The sequence below is a fragment of the Triturus cristatus genome, chromosome 3_2, assembly GCF_964204655.1.
Source record: "Triturus cristatus chromosome 3_2, aTriCri1.1, whole genome shotgun sequence".
In the NCBI taxonomy this organism is placed as follows: Eukaryota; Metazoa; Chordata; class Amphibia; order Caudata; family Salamandridae; genus Triturus; species Triturus cristatus.
Genome location: NC_140584.1, coordinates 979,893,514 through 979,912,772, shown reverse-complemented (window position 1 = coordinate 979,912,772; position 19,259 = coordinate 979,893,514). Strand labels below are relative to the sequence as shown.

General features: G+C 46.5%; 1 protein-coding gene across 3 annotated transcripts in view; it reads left to right on the top strand.

Annotated features, from left to right (window-relative positions):
- Positions 1-19,259, top strand: part of CAMKK1 (calcium/calmodulin dependent protein kinase kinase 1) — a 1,170,789-nt gene that overhangs the window by 588,515 nt on the left and 563,015 nt on the right. For all 3 annotated transcript variants that reach the window (XM_085649569.1, XM_085649570.1, XM_085649571.1), the window contains one exon: positions 652-688. In XM_085649569.1, coding sequence (XP_085505695.1) covers positions 652-688 — 37 coding nt within the window. The remainder of the gene's footprint in view (positions 1-651; positions 689-19,259) is intronic.

Sequence of the window (19,259 nt, the reverse complement as noted above, 5' to 3'; positions counted from 1 at the left end):
CCTGGACTCCCTGATCCATTGTATCTGAGTCATTGACCTCAGAAATCATCTCGGAGTGGTCACATATAAAGACTTTTCTATGTCTAGTAACATTTCAGAGGCCCAGAAATGCGTTTATGTCGATGTCACTGGTTTGAAATCTGCCCAAGCAACACATTCCGAATTCAAGCCTTTTATCATTTTTTCTAGCTCAAAATTTCCCATTAATATAAGGTGGCTCTCTTTCCAGCACCACCACCAGCATAGGTTAATATTTTATTGGACACACCAATATTTGGTTGCATGATTAGTGATATCTTGATTGATTGTAGTGGCCACAGCTAAATATTTTGTCCAGCAGGATTGGAGTGTGCCTGTGAACTCCAAACACTACACCACACACTTCCCACAAAGGCAGGCGACACCCGCACGCCCTGAGCCATGCAACAAACGGGCTTTCCAGTTACCCGATCACCAGGATCTGTAGCTTTACACATGCCGCAATACAATACAATGTTTGTTTATATCTATAGGCCTACAGGAATCATAGGCGGGGGCCTTTCTGCATGCGTGTATTGTTCAGTCCTGGTTGCCCTCTTTCTTCCTGCTCGTGAATGCCATGCTTCGATGGTTGTCTTGTCCTGATCTGCACGGTGCTCTCTTTATTTCTAGGTCCTGGATGATCCAGCAGAAGACAACCTCTATATGGGTATGTGCTTCATTGTTTGTTTCAAATACCACAACTGTGGCATCCTAATGCCAAATATTGCAATGTTAACGTTGGTTAATGTCAAGTGTCAGAACCCATGTGCACAAAGACGTGGAGGGCCAGTGCTAAGTAAGCCAGGAGGTGAAAGAAAGTGTGGTTAGTACACACTCCTTCCTAGGGTTCTCACAAGTTACATTTCCGCTAGCCTCACTTTTCCCCCCATTGATTCTCCTCCATCTCCTTGCACACTGCTTCTCTGCTCCTCCCTCGCTTGCATCAGCGGCTCGACCATCGTTGACTTCACCTGAGCCTCTCCATGTCACAATCACTCCTCACGTATTAATATTCTTCACGTATATCACCGGTACCATGGGAGTTCGGTGGGGTTACAAGGAATGCGTTGTATCATGGAATGGATAACTCGTCTCTCCTCCACTCTCCCTCCTCAGCATCTTCAATGACTTGCTGCTCTCAGTGTTATCTTATGTAACTCATTGTTTCTAATGTATAGTAATCTAAAGCCTTCGGGTAAGGGGCATGTTATGTAAAACTGCATGAATCATTCAAATAAACTGCATTCATCATATAAAACTATGATATATGTATGGCTTATGCCCCCATTAATCGCCACAGTATGCCTTGTGTGCATACATGTTTTAGGTGAAATTATGTTGAATCGCCTGGGATCTAAGCTGATGTCATACACATAGAGTGCATACTAAAATACTATATAATGAGATTATATTTCAGATGTGCGAATTATTTGCAGTGTGTAATTTACTATTCTGTTCCTTAAATTACTTCCTATATCAGTTTCCAGTGCAAAAACAAACTTTCGCTGCTTAGGAGATTGATACTCTGCAAAAGTTGAACAATACAAAATGGTGGTGAAAAAAAAAGATATGACAACTGAACTGGAGCCAGTGGTTTATTTTTCCCAGTGAATGATTTTCAAGCCGCTCGATGGGCACGCATATTGTTTGATAGGTTGTTCTCTTTGTTGCATGCTCCAGGTTGCAAATAGTTGCCTCAGTGGACAATGTCAGCTGTCACCGAGAACAGCCTGTGCTATTGGGTACCATTCTTTTTATTTATTTATCAGTTGTACGTAGCGCTGCAGCAACACAGGGATCAAACACAGGTAATGGGTGCCTTACACATAGCTCTGTTGGAACAGAAAGGAGCTTTTGGATAAGTAATGCCAGAACACTGTGCCACCACGCGCAGCTCTTCATTATAGTTTCTGGACACTGTCCTGGAGATGGTAACAACATGAATACATTTGAAATTGCTCTAGCAACACTGCACTGCTTGTTATATTGTCAAAACCTCCACCCTACACAATAATAATCATCGCGATGACAACTTTTGTGTGGAGACTTCTCCTACAACCTGCTAAAAGTGGGGACTTTAATTATTATGAGTTGATAGTAGAGGGTGTGCAGAATTTGGATAATTTGTTATCGTGGAGTTAGTGAAACTTCTGAAATGTTATGTTAAATTACATGTAACTACATGAAATGCAAATTAAGCAGTTAGCGTTATGTTTTAGTGGAAAAGTCATCCTCAAATCCATTTCATACACAAGGACCAGCTTTTCTTTAAAAATATCTCCAAATTACAGCACCAGTGTTCTGGTCATTTGCATTGTTACTGCGCTAAAATGTTTCTGAGAATGCGGGTTAATTACTCAATGTAGCATAATTGCAAAATTTGGGAATTTTGGGTAACAAGCCTAACGTGTAATTCCCAAAGTTTGGGGATTTTGGCTGGCATAAATGAAATTTTGCCCAGGCCTATTTCACAGAAGGTCCAATTGAATGCCACACAGATATAATAATAACAATATATATTTAAGACTTGCTTTAGGTAAAGATTTCTAAATTGAATTAAGTTTTTTAATGCAGTACTTTTTAAAAACACTTAACGTTATTTTCAGGAGGACACAATTTTCCCAGATAAATACAGACAGAAAGAGATCTATTTTCCTGTCTGTATTTATTTTTAAACACAGAAAAATACATAAAAAGGTCTTCTTGGGGGGCGTGGCTTGCAGCCGACAGAAATGGCCGCAGCCTTAGAGAGCTTCGCGCTCGCTAGTGTCTCACCCCATCAATCCTGACATTTATCCGCGTCCACGGCGACGAAAAACAGACATAGTGTCCGCCTGGAGGCTTCGGCGACGACTGGGCGCTGTTTCAGGGCTGTCGGGCCGCAGAGGAGATCCACTCAGCGAGGCTCGGAGTGCGGCCTACTTCCCGGGGTCGCGACCGGGGACTGAAGTGGAGGAGCGGGGCCGAGGAGGCGGCGTCCAGCGCGAAGCCACTCGGGAGACGGAGGCAGCGCGACGGGAGAAGTAGCGGTGAGGCGGATCACGGACCTGGGGCGCGCTGGCCCTCGGTGCCTCCCTGGTGGTGGTCTGGGGGCGGATCCGGGCCTCCTGACAGTGGGGGCCCTCCAGGCTGCAGGGCCGGGTGCGTGGAGCGGGAGGAGGACGAGCTAACCCGGCCCAGACACTTCGGGGGAAGGGGGTGCTCTGGAGGGGGAAGGACACGGAAGCCGACTCCCCCAACCCCCCAGAACCAGTGACTTTGGGACGCTCCGGCACAGAAGCAGGCCCTGACATCGGGGCACTGGATAGGCGGCCTGGGATCCGGGTACGTCCCTGGGAGCGGGCTGGTCGGGCCCATGCGTAGGCTGAGGTGCGCACAGGCCAGCATCTCGAAGTACCGGCTGCAGGTGACTTGGGGCCTCAGATCAGCTGGTGACCGATTGAGTGCTGGACAAAGGTGACTAAATACCGGAGGTCCCCCCACACAGTCCTACCTGATCCTTGAAGAGGCGCGTTCCAGACAGCCGCGCCGCAGCAGCAGTGGGCGGCGACGGTGCTTCACACGGCACGACGAACAGAGTGGAGAGGGCGCCTACAGGACTACGGCCCCCCGGCACCAGTGACGGCGAGGAGGGGAGGGAAAACCGAAAGGCCGAGCGCCGACTTTCACGGCGCCGTCTGGCAGCGGCGATTACCGACCCCCCTCACAACTGTCCACTACGCCGCAAGACGGACTCAGCACCATGGGGGGAAAAGGCCAACGTGGGATGCAAGTGGGAAAATTGGACAAGTATGCCTACCGAGGAGAGAGGTCGGGGACCCCGGAGGCTCCCAAGAAGGGTGAGGAAGGAACGCAAGTCGGTCCACCTGGAGAGATCACCCTACATGATGTAATGCGCACATTGACGCAGATGCAAACAGCGATCGGCACGATCTCCACCGATATTACCCTACTGCGGGCGGACGTATCCAAGATGAATGACAGGCTGAAGGCTGTGGAGGAAACGACGGCAACCCTGTTTACAGAGACGACGCTTTTGCACAATAAAGTGAGGTCCTTGGAAAAGGTGCAGAAGCAACTGGAGGCTAAATTGGATGATCAAGAAGGGCGCTCACGCCGAAATAACATCCGCCTAGTGGGAGTGCCGGAGACCGTGCGCGGTCCGGCACTAGACTTGTTTGTGGAAGATCTAGTCAAGACTAAACTCCAACCTAGAGGACTGTCTGGGTTCTTTTCGGTGGAACGTGCGCACCGGGTGCCAGGAAGAGCACCTAAACCAGGAGCCCCGCCACGGCCTATCCTGGTGAGAATATTTAACTTCCGCGACCGGGACGCCATTTTACAGACTGCACGAGTCGCTCCCCCGCTCCAAGTGGAAAATAGCAAAGTAGAAATATACCCGGACTACACTGCACTGGTAACAAAGCAACGGAGAGACTTCCTAGAGGTAAAGAAAGAACTCCGGAGGAGAGAACTGAAATACGCGATGCTCTTCCCCGCAAAGCTCAGGGTGGAAGCGGAGGGCAAGACATGGTTCTTCATGTCTCCGGCGGAGGCATTCGAATGGCTAGAGGGCTGGCGGAAGACAGCGGGACGTCATGGTGTGGGGCAGAGACCTGGACACTCCAAGGATGGAGCGGAGGAATCGGACTCATCACGAACGGGGGCGACCGGAGGAATGTGAAACGGCCCTTCGTTGGAAACGCCGCTGGGACTAGGAAAACGGTGGCAATGACGCGACGACCGGTGCTGCCCCTGGGGGATGGCCGTGGGGGTTGGACTTGGGCTGCCACTCTGGGGCCTCTCATTGGCACTGTCATAAGGTTCTTTCGACGGCTAGGGACGGCGCCATATTGATGAAGGCTGTGAAAGGGGCTCGTATGGCCTGAACTGGGAAAGTCTTCACAGCCGTGGACATGCTGAACTTCTGAGGGGGAGACTAAGACTGGGTGCGACTGGCATCTCCCCCCTGGCACGCAAGTACAAAGTTAAGGGGAGAAAGCGCTCTGCTCAGTTGGGGTGGTGGGTAGTTTGGAATCCGCTGGGCAGGGAAGCAGGGAGGAGGGTGGGGGGGATAAGAGTTTAAGGGGAGTTTTGGTTTCACAAAGTTCATCTGCATACCACAAGCCTAGTCCGAGTCAGCACAGACGCTACTCACTGCGTTCATTGCACAGCGCTCATACGAGAATCGGTAGAATATGGGGCTAGATACGGAACAGTCCTTAGGGACGGCAGACAACCCGTCTGTCACTGACCGCGCCAGTCATGGCAAACGCCTCGCGGTCCTGTCTTGGAACGTCAACGGGTTGGGGGACAAGATAAAACGGGGGCTGGTACTACAGTGCATTAAATGGAAAGGACCGGCGGTGGCGCTCTTACAAGAATCGCACTTGGTCGGTTCCGCATGTAAGGCCTTAGACAGATGGGGTTATCACATGGGAGCCCATTCGGAGTTCACCACCGGATCCAGGGGTGTAGGAATATTGATTAACAAGCGATGTCCACTGGTAATACAACAGACTTGGACCGATGCGCAGGGCAGATTCGCCGCAGTGGCGGGCCAGTGGGAGGGGAGACGATATAACTTTGTTTCAGTATATATACCGCCGGCATTGCAGGGATCCGCACTCCCAGACCTCGGTGCCTTCCTGCTCTCGCTCCCGCAGGGAGCAACGATTATAGGGGGGGGATTTCAACGCGGTAATTGACGCGACCATGGATAGGCGGCCTCCTAGAGGGCCCAGCAGCTCAAGTTCCAAACTTAGAGATTTCGTAGATAAGATCGGCCTAACGGACATCTGGAGGACGAAATTCCCCCATGATAGGCCATACCTTCCACTCAGGAGTGCATAACAGTGAATCACGGATAGACCACATTTTTACCCAGATGCTGGGGTTGGAACAGGTAGCTGAGGTGACACACTTGCCTAGGGGAATATCAGACCACTCCCCGATAATGCTCACCTCCTCGTCAGGCATCCCGGACAGGCGTAGGCCCTTCCCGATTTACCCGTAATATTTAACGGTTATAGAAATTAAGAAAACATTAGTCACCGCCACGAAGCGATACTTCGCTGAGAATGAGCACACGGTGAAGTCGCCTGCGCTGCTCTGGGAGGCCTATAAAGTGGTCCTACGGGGCCAGGCCATATCCTCTGTGTCACACTACAAGCAGCGCCAACGACAACAACTCCATTTGTTAGAACAGAACTCGCAAAGGGCAGAGGCAGACCACGCCGCCGATGTCACGGCTGACACCACGCATGGCCTGCAGCTGGCACAACAAGAATATAGGACATTTGTATGGGAGGAGGCGAAATCTAGACTTCAGAATACGAAGCACACTGTATACGAGCAGGGGGACAAAGCAGGCAAACTACTGGCCTGGTTAGACAAAAAGGACCGGGCTAATAGGTGGATAGCGGAGCTTGTCACGCAAAATGGCGTGGTAATCTCGGACCCCCAGACCATAGTGGAGGAACTGGCGGCACACTATGAACATATCTACACGCCGGCAGCCACTGTAGAGGACAACAGAGCCTTCCTGCACGATATCCGAATGCCAATGCTGACGCAAACGGCATTGCACGCGCTCGAGGCGGACATTACACAGGAAGAAACGACTCAGGCGATGCTCGCTCTCCACACCGGTAAAGCCCTGGGGCCTAACGGTATCCCAGTGGAACTCTTTAGGCATTTGGCTACGGCCCTCACGCCCCACTTATTGAACATGTACAAAGATAGCTTAGAGAAGGGGGAACTTCCCAGAGACCAGCGCCTGGCTACGATAGTAGCAATACACAAACCGGGCAAACCCAAAACTAGCTGCACGTCATACAGGCCCATATTCCTGATCAACGCAGAAGCAAAGATACTAGCCAAGGTTCTGGCTATGCGGCTTCAGCCCTATTTGGGGGCGGTGATTCACCCGGACCAGTCGGGGTTTATGCCGCACCGGAACACGGCGCTAAATTTACGGCGACTGCATAGTGTCATGGCACGTAAATCTTTAATCAAAGAAGACGCTATAATCCTTTCCCTGGACGCACAAATGGCGTTCGACATGGTGGAATGGCCATTTCTATTCGCGGTACTTCACCATCTAGGTTTTGGGCCCAAATTTATAAAATGGGTGGAACTGCTGTATACGAAACCTATGGCACAAGTGGTTGCCAATGGGAGAATCTCGGGCACCTTCTCACTGGCCAGGGGGACACGGCAGGGATGCCCGTTGTCACCGCTTCTATTCGCGCTCGTACTGGAGCCCTTGGCGGCGTGGATACGACAAGACCAAGTAATCCGTGGGCTCAAGTGGGCGCCGGGGTGGGAGGACCGAATATTGCTCTATGCGGACGACATACTCCTCTATCTGGCCTCGCCGGCACGCTCCCTCAATTGCCTCATGGATATTTGCGTGGCGTTCGGCCAGGTCTCGGGCTATACAATAAACTGGACGTAATCGCATGTTTATGTTCTCTCAGGTGATCAGCCCCGACTCCCACGAAACTGTGCCGCCAAGATAGTGCCTGATGGGTTCAAGTATTTGGGCATCCATGTCACGGCGCAAGACGCCCACTTTATTGCCGAAAACCTCAAGAAACCTCTGGAGCGGTTCCGCAGAGATGTGCAGGGCTGGCGTACACTGCCGCTCACCCTCCTTGGCAGGGCGGCCCTCTTTAAAATGATGGCACTCCCGAGGTTTCTCTACGCCCTGCAAAATACACCGTTTCCGATATCCCCATCGTACTTCAGGGAAATCAATAATGAACTAAACAAGCTGCTGTGGGATGGCAAGGCGACGCGTATAGCGATGCACAAACTAGTGAAGGGCTGGTACGACGGAGGAATAGCGCTCCCCAACATAAAGGTATACTACTGGGCCTCCCACCTATCGGTGATTAACCAATGGCTTCACGCTGACCAGGATGACCCGGCCTATCGCATGGATAGACATCTGCTGGGTACAGACAACCCAATGGAAATACTTTATAACAGAAATCAGCATAAACATCTCATAGGCCCCACAGCCCATACAATTAAGATCTGGCACGAAGTACAGAGGGACATGGGGTGGGAAGGAGTCCTCACGCAGGCGACACCACTCTGGGACACAGACAAACTAGGGAGGCTAAAGAACATGAAGGGTTTCAGACAATGGGACCTGATCAGTATTTCGCGAGTGGGGGACTTGTGGAAAAAAGGGGAGACCGTCACTTTCGCGCAGCTGCAGCAGAGCTTTGGGTTGGCGGATACAGAGCAGTTCAGATATTTCCAAATAAGGCATGCACTAACAGCACGCATACCACACGGCACAAAACTGCCGGAATCCTCACCCCTCGAGGACAGGCTCCTCACTGACCATATGACTAAGAAAGCTATATCACTCACATACAAAAAAATTATAAATAATCAACCTGATCCAACACAAACCCTGAAAGCTAGATGGGAGACTGACGTGGGGGAGCTGGATGAGACGGATTGGCAAGACGCCTTGGCGTCCCCACGGGAGGTGGCGATTTCGGCTCGATTTAAATTGATACAACTGAAGATACTACATCGTACCTATTACACCAGGACACTACTGTATAAATTGCATAGAGCCGATACACCACTGTGCATTAGACAGTGTGGGGAACAGGGCACGTTCTGGCATATAATCTGGCAATGTGTTGAAATCCAAACCTATTGGAAAGCAATAATGCGCACAGTTGCGCAGGTAACCGGTATAACACTGGTCCCTGAACCTAGGGGCTGCATCTTGAATGTCTGGGAAGCAGCAGATATCACTCAGACGGTACAAACATGGGTAGCACTAGGGATGGCCTTAGCGAAAAGAGATATCGCGCAGCAGTGGGGAGCCAGGCAAGCCCCGACACTCCGAAAGTGGTGTAATGGTATGGACGAACTAATGGTAACCAAAAAAACGGTCTACACACACAGAGGCTGCCCTAAAAAATGGACTAAGATATGGGGGAAGTGGAATCTATATCGGGGAAATATTTGTGATCCCCCGCAGGAAGAATCCCAATCGGACACTTCAGACTAGCAGGGGAGTGGGTAAAGAGCCCTGAGGAGAGATGTAGTGGCGTGGTTGGTGGGACGGGGGTAAAGGTAATGATGCAACGGAAAGGGGTCCTTAATGTACGACACTGGCTTCTTGGGAAAGATGTAATGTACGTTGTGAAGAATGCTATGGTATTGCAGTATTGGTTGAAAATGCAAATGTTAATAAAAAGAGTTTAAAAAAAAAAAAAAAAAAGAAAAAGGTCTTCTTTATATGATCTCACTAATGCCAATCAAGAGTGCCAAGTCAGAAGGTGAACAGATTGACAGATAGAGAAGTTAAAAAAAGAACAAAAGTCATACAGCTATTCCTAGCACGCAGCAATATTTTCTGGTAAGATTCTGCCTTATATGTCCCATCTGCTGGTCTCGCAGTTTGGGCACAGTTGCAGGTACACTTTTTAAGTCTCGCCTAGGCAGCACGCATACGCTGCTCTAGGAAAAAGGACCTCTTGTAATCACTCCAGACTGTTTGCACACTTGCACGTGTTTTTTTTTTTTTAGTCTTTTTCTTTGCGTGCGTCTTTCAAAAAAAGACAGCACGCGATTAGGCAAAGGCGGGTGCATGTCCCACCTTTGCCTGGAATTGTAGCCGCCCACGGCCTATGGCTTGGGTTACGCGCAGCCTGCCATCTGTTTTTTTTTTCTCCTGCAGCGACGAGCACAAGCGCAGACGCGTGCGCACCACTTCCGGGCTTGTTCTTCGTTGTCAGGTATGAGAGCTACTTTCAAAACACGAGTTGAGGCCAGGGAGTGCCCTGTACAGAAATAATCTGGTGTATTGAGGTCAAACGCTTCTGCATGTTAAATATCTTGTTCAATTTTGAAGAGACCATCATATTTTCAAACGATGTTTGTTGCACGATTTACTTTCCAACTATTGTCACGGCTTGGTTCGTGCACGGGCTGTTAGAGCCTCACCAGACCCTTTGCTCGTTTCAGCTCGGCTTTCCCTGGAACTTGGAGTGAGTGTTTTTCCTAGTTTCTGGTGGGGCGCTCCGCTGCCGGTTGCCCCACCGCCCCCTCTGTGAAACTAAACTGGCTAATTGCTGTATGTATTTAAGATTTGTGGCTTGTGGATGGCAGCGTAGAATCGAAGCACTCCTATCTTTTCAGCCACCGATCCCCTCTTCTGAACAGTATAATGTGATGTATAATGTTGTTTCGTTCTTAAGTATTGGCGCTCCTGTTTGACCATTTCCCGTTTTGGCACGCAGGAGTCTTACTGACAAGTGTGTGGTCTTTATCTGGTTGCTTGGCCAGGACACATTCCTTGTACACTTTAATGTCATAATCGTGTTGTTAACTTTATGCCTTCTTTTGGATCTGAGGCGCATCGATATCTGCTGTCCCATTTCCTGCACACGTCTTCTGTTGCCCTTTAGTGTATGTGGCATTCTCAGACTTGTTAGGGTCCCAGGACATTCACCGTGTGCATTATGTGTAGTGTGTTTTTATTTGAAAATCAACACGTTTTCTGAATTTTTAACTATAAAGATGGGTGAGAGGGTGCAAATGCACCGTAGTTTCTAAATCGCCGTTCAGGGTGTGTTGTCACAATATTTTCAAACGCCTACATTTACATATTGACTTTTTGGGCACAATTTTTGTTCGTAGTAGTTTTGGCAGACATCAGAAAATGGACGCATGCAGAATTGCACTTCCTGATGATTTATAGTGCCATAGGAAATATTTAATGTTCAATCTAATTTGAGGATATGTTACATTGGCATCTAATTTTAGTTACTCTGTTTCAATACAATAAATGAATCCATGTACGTTATCTGTGTAGGACCTGTAATGTAAACATTGCATTTGCTTGCATTTTGTAGTTTAGCGTTCTCCCACCCGCCTGTTATTCCTCGTTTTTGCAGGGATGAGCCACCAAGCTCTTTTGCAGTCCCCGTTCCGAAGCAGTCCTTACATTCCTCTTCCAGCTTCTAACCACACCCCTGCTCCCCTCTGTTTCAGGGATGAAAGGTCTGGCAGGCAGCACTGCCCTGCGCGAGGCGGGCTCGAGTGAAGAATGAGTGTGAGCTTCTGAAGTTGTGAAAGGCCCGGAGGCAGCGGTGCTGCGCTCACGAGTGCCACAGGCACACTCTAATGAGGGGAGGGAGTGGGGTCATTGATAGACTGTGACTTGGGCACACAGGTACAGGAAAACACAGAGTGACTCTGGGACTTAGACACACAGGGAAAGTAACAGGCAGGGATAGACTGACACTGGGAGTTAGACACACAGGTACCGTTACAGGCACTGGTGTGCAGACACTGGAATATAGAGACACAGTCTTGGGGAGTAAATAGACATGACAGATTGCCGCTAGCACTTAATGCCAGGGCTTTAAGTGGGATGAGAAAACGGGGGGGGGGTGTCTCTCAAAGGGGCGTGGCCAATGTAATTAAGGGCGTGGCTTAAATTACGTAAGCTTAAAATCTGTGCTTAGAATAGTGTGCCGCTCGGCTTGCATTTTGCTGTTTCTGTCATTGAATCCAGATATATGATACAACAAGTAACATCATACCTACAAGAAGTCAGGACTATTGGCTTTGTCAATGGTTGTTAGTTGCATAAGATAAATAAGCAGCAACTATGGCTTGTTTATAGTATTCAAAAAGCTTCCACTTAAAGCCGTGGTGACACCACGACAATGTTGCTGCTCCTGCGTTTCAAAAAGAGAAGGGAAATCCAAAGAGAAAATGACTCTCTTTAAAGGATTTCCCTTCCCCTACAACACTCAGCTGGCATGACGTCATGCTGTAACTTCTCCACTAGTGAGAAGTGAGCAGTGTGAGCAGCGCACATCCATGTGCCTGCTGTCACTGCAGTCAGAAAACAAGCATTGGCATAGCCAATAGGTCTCGCCTTTGGGACCTTATAAGTGTTTAGCCATTCGGCACATTATCACCCACCGGGCAGATTTCTGTAATGGAACTAGTACTTATGTAAAGTGCTTTGATACCGTCATTCGCGCTACATAATGCAAAAAATAAAAAGAAATGAATGGGACATTATAAGTGTTTAGCCATGCAACAGTTGATGTTGCACCAAGGATATTGTGCTGCATAATTAAATACTTATAGGGTCCCAAAGGCGAGACCTATTGGCTATGGCATTGCTTGTTCTTCATTTGCAGCCTGTATACCGAACCCAGAAGGTTCATACTCGTCCCTCTGCTCTGGATTTTAAATATTAGGGAGTAGAGACCTGCTCTGCTGTACCTCCAGTTGTTGCAAACTGAGCTGGTGTGTCACACAGTTTACAGGTACATCGCAGCTTCTGTTAGATTGAGTAAGATTGTGGGGATTAAATATTTTCGTACTCTATCTAAGCTGTCCCAGGGGAATTTTAACTGTTATTTTATTGCATGTACAACAATTTTTAAAGGTTGTGTAACCGATTAAAGACCTTTATATTTTACATATGTATTAATCTAGGCAATGATGAGCTGTTAGTTTTTTAAAGTGGAAGCACTTTATTATTATGACCGAACTTTGGGGTTTTTACCATGTAATTTTGCTGTCATTTTTAAGCATGTATATAAAGGTCATTACAATGCACATGCACTTTCTTGAGTGTAAAAGTACTGTAGTAGAATTATGCCACTGAGTCTAAAATAGGGTGTTATTTTAAACAATTTACATGGTACTGTAAAAGCACAGTCCACTTTGATGTTATTGCTCTATGATGCGTCTAATGATTGACTGGGGTACTATAAGTGTATGAGTAGAGATGGCATCCCTAGCGAAGTAGATACATGTTATTGTTTTTCAATCTGTATAAATTGAACATATGTGCATCTTTTATGGTTCACTTTTATCTGAATAAAAAATATTTACTTACAGCTGTCAACAATGCAAATGTTTTCACTGGACTGCACTATATATAGCTACGCTGTTGGACATTCAAATATGAGCATACATTAATAGGTTGAATAAATGAGGAACTATACCCACTGCAGCTCTCTATATACACTAAACACATCATAAAGTGGATAAATATAGGACAAATGAACACAAAATAAATATGGATAAAAACAAACAGAAATGTTCAGAAAATAAATACCATAAAGTCAGGAACCCTAATTATACCTTATATATAATATAAAATATAAGTTTAAATGTAACTGTTATGAAACCTTGTTACTAAATGATCCAAGGAAAATTGGCACGCAAAAAACCCTAAATGGCTTTCTTTAAAATAACTACTTCAAGTAAAATATTCTACTAGGTCAGAAAACCAAACCGGGGACAATCAACAAGTATTCAAATTAGTCAGAAAAATTACTGGCTGGTGTCAGTGGATAAGAAGTGGCAAGGAAAGAGGGGACCTGGACCAAAGTTGTCCCAAATGGACTCTGACATTGGAAACATCAGTGAGCAGCAGCAGGCGATGAGTCACGGGGAAACACATACCACTGTTTTTAAAGAAAATCAAATAACAAATTGAAAGCAAAGGGAAGGGCTGCTTGCGTATTTACTTTTCTTAGAGTGGATAGAGAGAGCTGTTCTGCTAGAGCTGGGTCCTCCATAGCAATGGCACCATTCCGACACCATTTAATTGCACCAACAGGAGGCCGCCCTGTAATCACTGGACCTGGAAATGTCAGGTGAAACAACATGTAGTCTGCACTGCACTTGTTCATTGTTCCCTCTGCTGCATGATACAAGGAAGTATTATGTGCCATTATAGCAAATTGCTGTGAAGAAAAAATAAATGCTCCTTTCACCTGGGCGTTCAAAGAGGCCTTGAATTGCATTGTGCATGGAAGATGGGGGCCGGACGCTGCCTTTCATGGCTATGATGAGCCAGTCCGAGCCGTAGTCATTAAAGCAACATTGTGGCCAAAGTCGATTGAAAGGAAGAATAGTGAGGAAGTGGGGAGAGAACGCTGTCCCACAGATTCCAAAGACTCACCCAATGAAATACAAAGACTATGCTGTGCGCGTGTGCTACTTCGCCAGTACCACCTTCTTTCTAATACGTCAGTTCCATAAATGGCGGCGTTCCATGCCGCTCCCGCAGCCTAGAGAACTCATTCATATATGGATCCCTGGCACAGGAACATCTTCAATTGCTCCCCTCTTTTTATCTTAACGGGGTAAACAGCATTTAATTTTCCTGCTTAATGCAGTTTGCTTGCCTTATTTACTGTCTTCCAAACTAATTGTCCACTCGCCCCCCAAAAAAATCTGTTTTTTTTAAATTGCTTTCATTTTTTTAACTGCTGTTTCCTTGGATCATGAACTTTGAAAAGTGGATATAAATTGATTGCCTTAAATATCCTCTGCAACATTCTGAAACAAACACTATTTTTTCTTTTAGATTTCTTAGCATGACCACAGAAAGGGACTAAACTGAAAGTTGCTACGAATATGAACAGAGTGCATGGAATTGAAGTGCTTTCTAGGCACCTTTATGCTTCTGGTTTCATTTTCTAGGGCACTTATGTGATAACTTTTAAACTGTATATTACATTGGTTATTATGTATTATTTATCCCTTCACCAAAGTCTGTTTCATTCCCTTTTAGTGGTGACCAAAGTTGGTGCCATCTTTCATAAACATTTCTCATTAGTGAGACTAGGAGATCAGTGTCTTGGTATCCTGATTGGAAGAAAGAGTCTTAGATAGAATGTATATATATGTTTTGGATACTTACAGGCAAACTAAGCAGAATAAAAACTCAGTGTGATTCAAGACAGGCTCGCTGCCACCTTGTTCCCCTCCAATTCAAGCAATAGGTTTAGGAATGTTACAGGTGTTCACACTGGTCCAACCTGTGGACCAAGTCAGCATTGGGAGCTAGGGATTAGGCACATTATCCTCACTGGCCAAAAGATGCATTCAGCTTCTTTGAAATATAATAAGCATCATGGATGGCGAAAATCTTTTGTCTCTGTGGAAAGGCCAGAAAGATAACTTTGTGCAGCCACAGGAGAGAACTATTGAAGTCCTGATTATTCATTTCTCAATAAAAATCTCATCTTACACTTTGATTGTTTTAAATGGTTGTTATGATTCATATTTAAAAATAGCAACTTACAACAGACAGGCAAGACTATACCAACTGGTCCTTAGGTCTGTACTTTATACTTTGGTCATCCTGGCTGTATTCGTTTGATGGTGCTTAACAGCTGTAGATACTTAACCAGCTGTAGATACTTAACTTTACAGTCACAGTCCTAAAACACAAACCTAGACTTTAGTTTGTCATCAATAAATATTTGACTCCCTATTCTTTCATCAGACACCAGAGATGGGAGAAAATATATTTTCCACTAACAGACTACACTAAAGTGGAAAGAACTCCTAAACCGAGGAAGAAATACATAGTTTTCTTATTTGCCTACCTAGCCTCATGGTGTCACAGGATCATTCCCTGCAGATTTTTGCCACACTCCTCATCCTTATAATTAATTCCCCAGGACCCAAAGGGAATTGATAGTGTTGTGTCCAAGTGAGTAATATTGAATTTGTATTGAGAAACCCATAAAAAAACTCAATTTGTATGGATTGATTAAACCATAATTTTAGTTGGGGATTGGGCAAAGATAAATCTCTGGTTTTATACTTGATATTCTTGATAGTCATACTTTGCCACTTTGTACACATTCTCTTGTTGTGCCACATGAAGTATAGTAAAAGCCTGTTATTTCTGAAAGATCGGTATGGACAATGAAACGTACTGGTCAAAAGAAGTGAGATATAGGAAGTATTACAATTGTTATGACATTTAATCCACTAATAATAGTCATGGACGTATTTTTAAAAAAAAATCTTGCTTTATTGTGATTAAAATAGTTTGGATCATATCCTTGGGGTCATGATTGACTGCAATTTCTGACTACAAAATTGTATATTTGATATATTTAATCAAATTAATACCATTTCAGGTCTTAACCTAAAATTTATGTTATTTAAATACCCTGAGTAATTCCCCAAAATTTCTATTGCTAGCAGCAGTTGATGATGCAGCACTTGAATTTCAACTATCATCTACATTACGACTAATGCAATCCCCCTGTCCTTAAAGTCCTTATGAAACCATGTTATTAGATGCTCGAAGTTGAGCTGTGAACTGTTCAATAGATATATTCACGAAGTGAGGAGACAATGGGAAGTCCCGTCTTGTGCCCTACATCACAGGAAACTGTCTTGATGACTTGATACTATGCCATTCACTTGTGCCAAAACTGTGAGAATCTGATAAAAAGTCTAACACTAATAAAACTCAGTACCAACGGTTAACAAGACCATTCTTAACCAGCAGAAAATGTAAAATGTTAATGATGAGATGCTAGTCACTCATCAGTATAACCCTCTCACCATCCTGAAAAATTCCGTGTGCATCCTTTGTAATTCAGTCACTACACAGTTCTTGTGACCCTGGGGCCAACACCCAAACAGTGCTACCCCTTGTACCTCTCACCTCAGTATGTCTGTTTTATCCTCTATCTCCATTTACAATATGGCAAGGGAGTCACCGATGTCCCATGTATACTTACCATTACCTAAACACCCCAATGTCACAACAATGTAATGAGCCCATTTCATATTTCTATGGGTTAGGGATCGTAAGACCCCTGGCCGTATTTATTATTATATTCACACAATAAAAAACATTTTTCATAACATTTTTACCCAGTAACCACATTATTTACATCTTGTTTACAAGTGAGACCTAGCCTTTAAAGAGACTCTAGTACATGGGAATCACCGAACCATAACTAGTCTATTCCTGTGCAATCAACAAAAGTTTCCATAACCTGTCCGAGTGAGATCAAGACTGGCTCTGTGCCCGTTCTTTTTACCCCTTCCTCCATCCCAAAAGACGGGGGCCCTCCTTATGGGAGGGTCCCTCCTTCCCTTTCTCATCCATACTGGGAGGTCTAACACCTCGGAAGTTCATGTGCAGGGGGCCTGGTTGCCCTTAGAATATCTACTGCGGGCACCTCTAACACCTAGGTTCGTCATTCCCCAAGGGGCAGTGCTAGCTTGTGCCCAAATGCGCCTGCGTGGGTGTTTGACTGCATGTCAGCAACCCCCAGAACCCCTGTGCCCCTATCACCTCCTTTGGACTTGGTAGCAGAACCCCTTGGAGGGTCCAGGGACACAAATGTTACATTTGGTATAAAAAAGAATGCCCCTAGTGTCCCCCCCCCCCCCATTCTGGACTGCACCCGCCACAGGCCAGCATAGTTCTATCTGCTCCCCCAACACATCTTGCACGCTGGCCTAGCCAGGCCAGCAAATATTTTCAGAAATATTGTGTTACCTTCTTTTAACAGGTGCACTTCATTCTGTAATAGAAAACACTCCCCCTTGATGCACCCATGATGTATGGCTGGCAACTGGGATGTCCTGAACAACTTACCCACCTTCCTGTTTAACTATTTCACTGACTCATTTATCGCTCTTACCGACTTACCACCTCTCCAACTCAAACTTGGGACAATATTGGACCACACAATTATGGCCTCTGGGAATTTCTTTGCAAGACAACACATTTCAGAGACAATCAAATCAAACAAGTCTCTCCGATCTAGATCTGTCAAATCATTGCCTCACAGATGGACAATTATCACCCCTTGAAGCGTAAGCCTCGGGGGCAACATTCTGTCCAATGCAGTTCTCCAGTGGGCCAAGCGCAGCCCCCCTGATTGCAGAAAGTCATCTGATATCCGTCTTTCCTTGCTCGCAATGCGTAGTCATGTGCAGAATAAAAACTCTTTACACACCTCACATAGGAGTGGCCCAATACAGCACGTCTAACGCCTTTTGCTCCAGCATAGACCGGAGGCAATGAAGTATCCAGCGGCTGCGTCCACTTAACCTCTCCTCCACCTGTGCTGACAAGAGAATATGGTCAGGAATGGGAAAACAAGGGGTATTCACAACATGTTCAATCTCACATAGCACTTGTAGCACTCAGACTTCCATCTGCCTTTGCTCTGAACTGCATGTCCCTCAAACCCCATACTTGCGGCAGCAGTCGCTGCCCAAATACGAAATGAATGGGAACTATATTCTGCAGGATCCAAACCTGGTGACCCCAGAGCTCTTTTGAGCACCCTGGTGAATTGGAACCTTTTGAGTGACGTCCCATCCTCATGTACCAAAATCGGGCCTCCCGCCCCTGTTATCTGGTGAGACATGAAGGCTTCCAGATTCCCCAGCGGACAACAGTCATTTCCTGGGGGCTCGGTGCATCAGTATGTGATCCCCTCTACACATTTGGTCGGTCTTAGAACAGGAATTGGTGACTGCCAAGGAGCCATTTGGCCATTGGCTGTCTGTTCGTTGTAGACTACCCTTCATATCTTTTTGCTCTTTGCTACCAGCTCGCTCACCCTCAATGCCCCACAAAATGCCAGGGGAAACGCTGCCCTAAAAAGGCAAACTTCATCGGAGGATCTGCATACCCCGTCATGACAGGCCATGATCTTTGCCAGTTTCGCTGTGTCTATGGGGCGCCTGGAGTCTTGTCTACACCCCTCCAAGCGCTGCCAGCCCTTCAGAGTCCTTTGCGCCAGGAATGGTCTGTCCCATCCGTGTAACCCAGCATCTTGGCAAAAAATGAAATTGCCACGACATGTCGCTTGGCTTTGTACACAGGTCTCCCCTCCCCTCTCAGGTACCACAGGAATGAATTACTAACTCGTGTGAAAACCATCTCCCCACCCCTTGTACTTCCTGGAACCTGTGATATGCAGAATATGCCTCTTCATAGATACGCCTTGTCCTAGGTGCTAAGCTGGCCACAACGAGGTGTGGTAGACTGGGGCACCAAGCTGCCATAGATGCCTTAGGAACGGTGAGGGCAACTCCGCTGATTCTGGGTGGTGATACCTAAAAACCTGCCTCCTAAAACGAGATAAAACACTCTACCACGGTCATGTTATCGAACCAGAATACCACTGATAGGTTGTGGAACTGTTCTGGCCACATTGTGAGGGCCACCAAAATGGGGAAAAGCACAAGGTAACCAATGTTCGTCACCAGCCTAGACTCAAACCAGTCTCTTGGCCGTCAATGCGCTCATCAAGCTTTCCCTAAAATGGCTCCAAAGCCTGTGTTGCCTGCAGCATCTGTACATAGACCCAACTCTTATTGGTCTAGGCGGGGCTTAGCCATAGCACTGTCCCATTAAAATCCCTCACAAATGCTTCCCA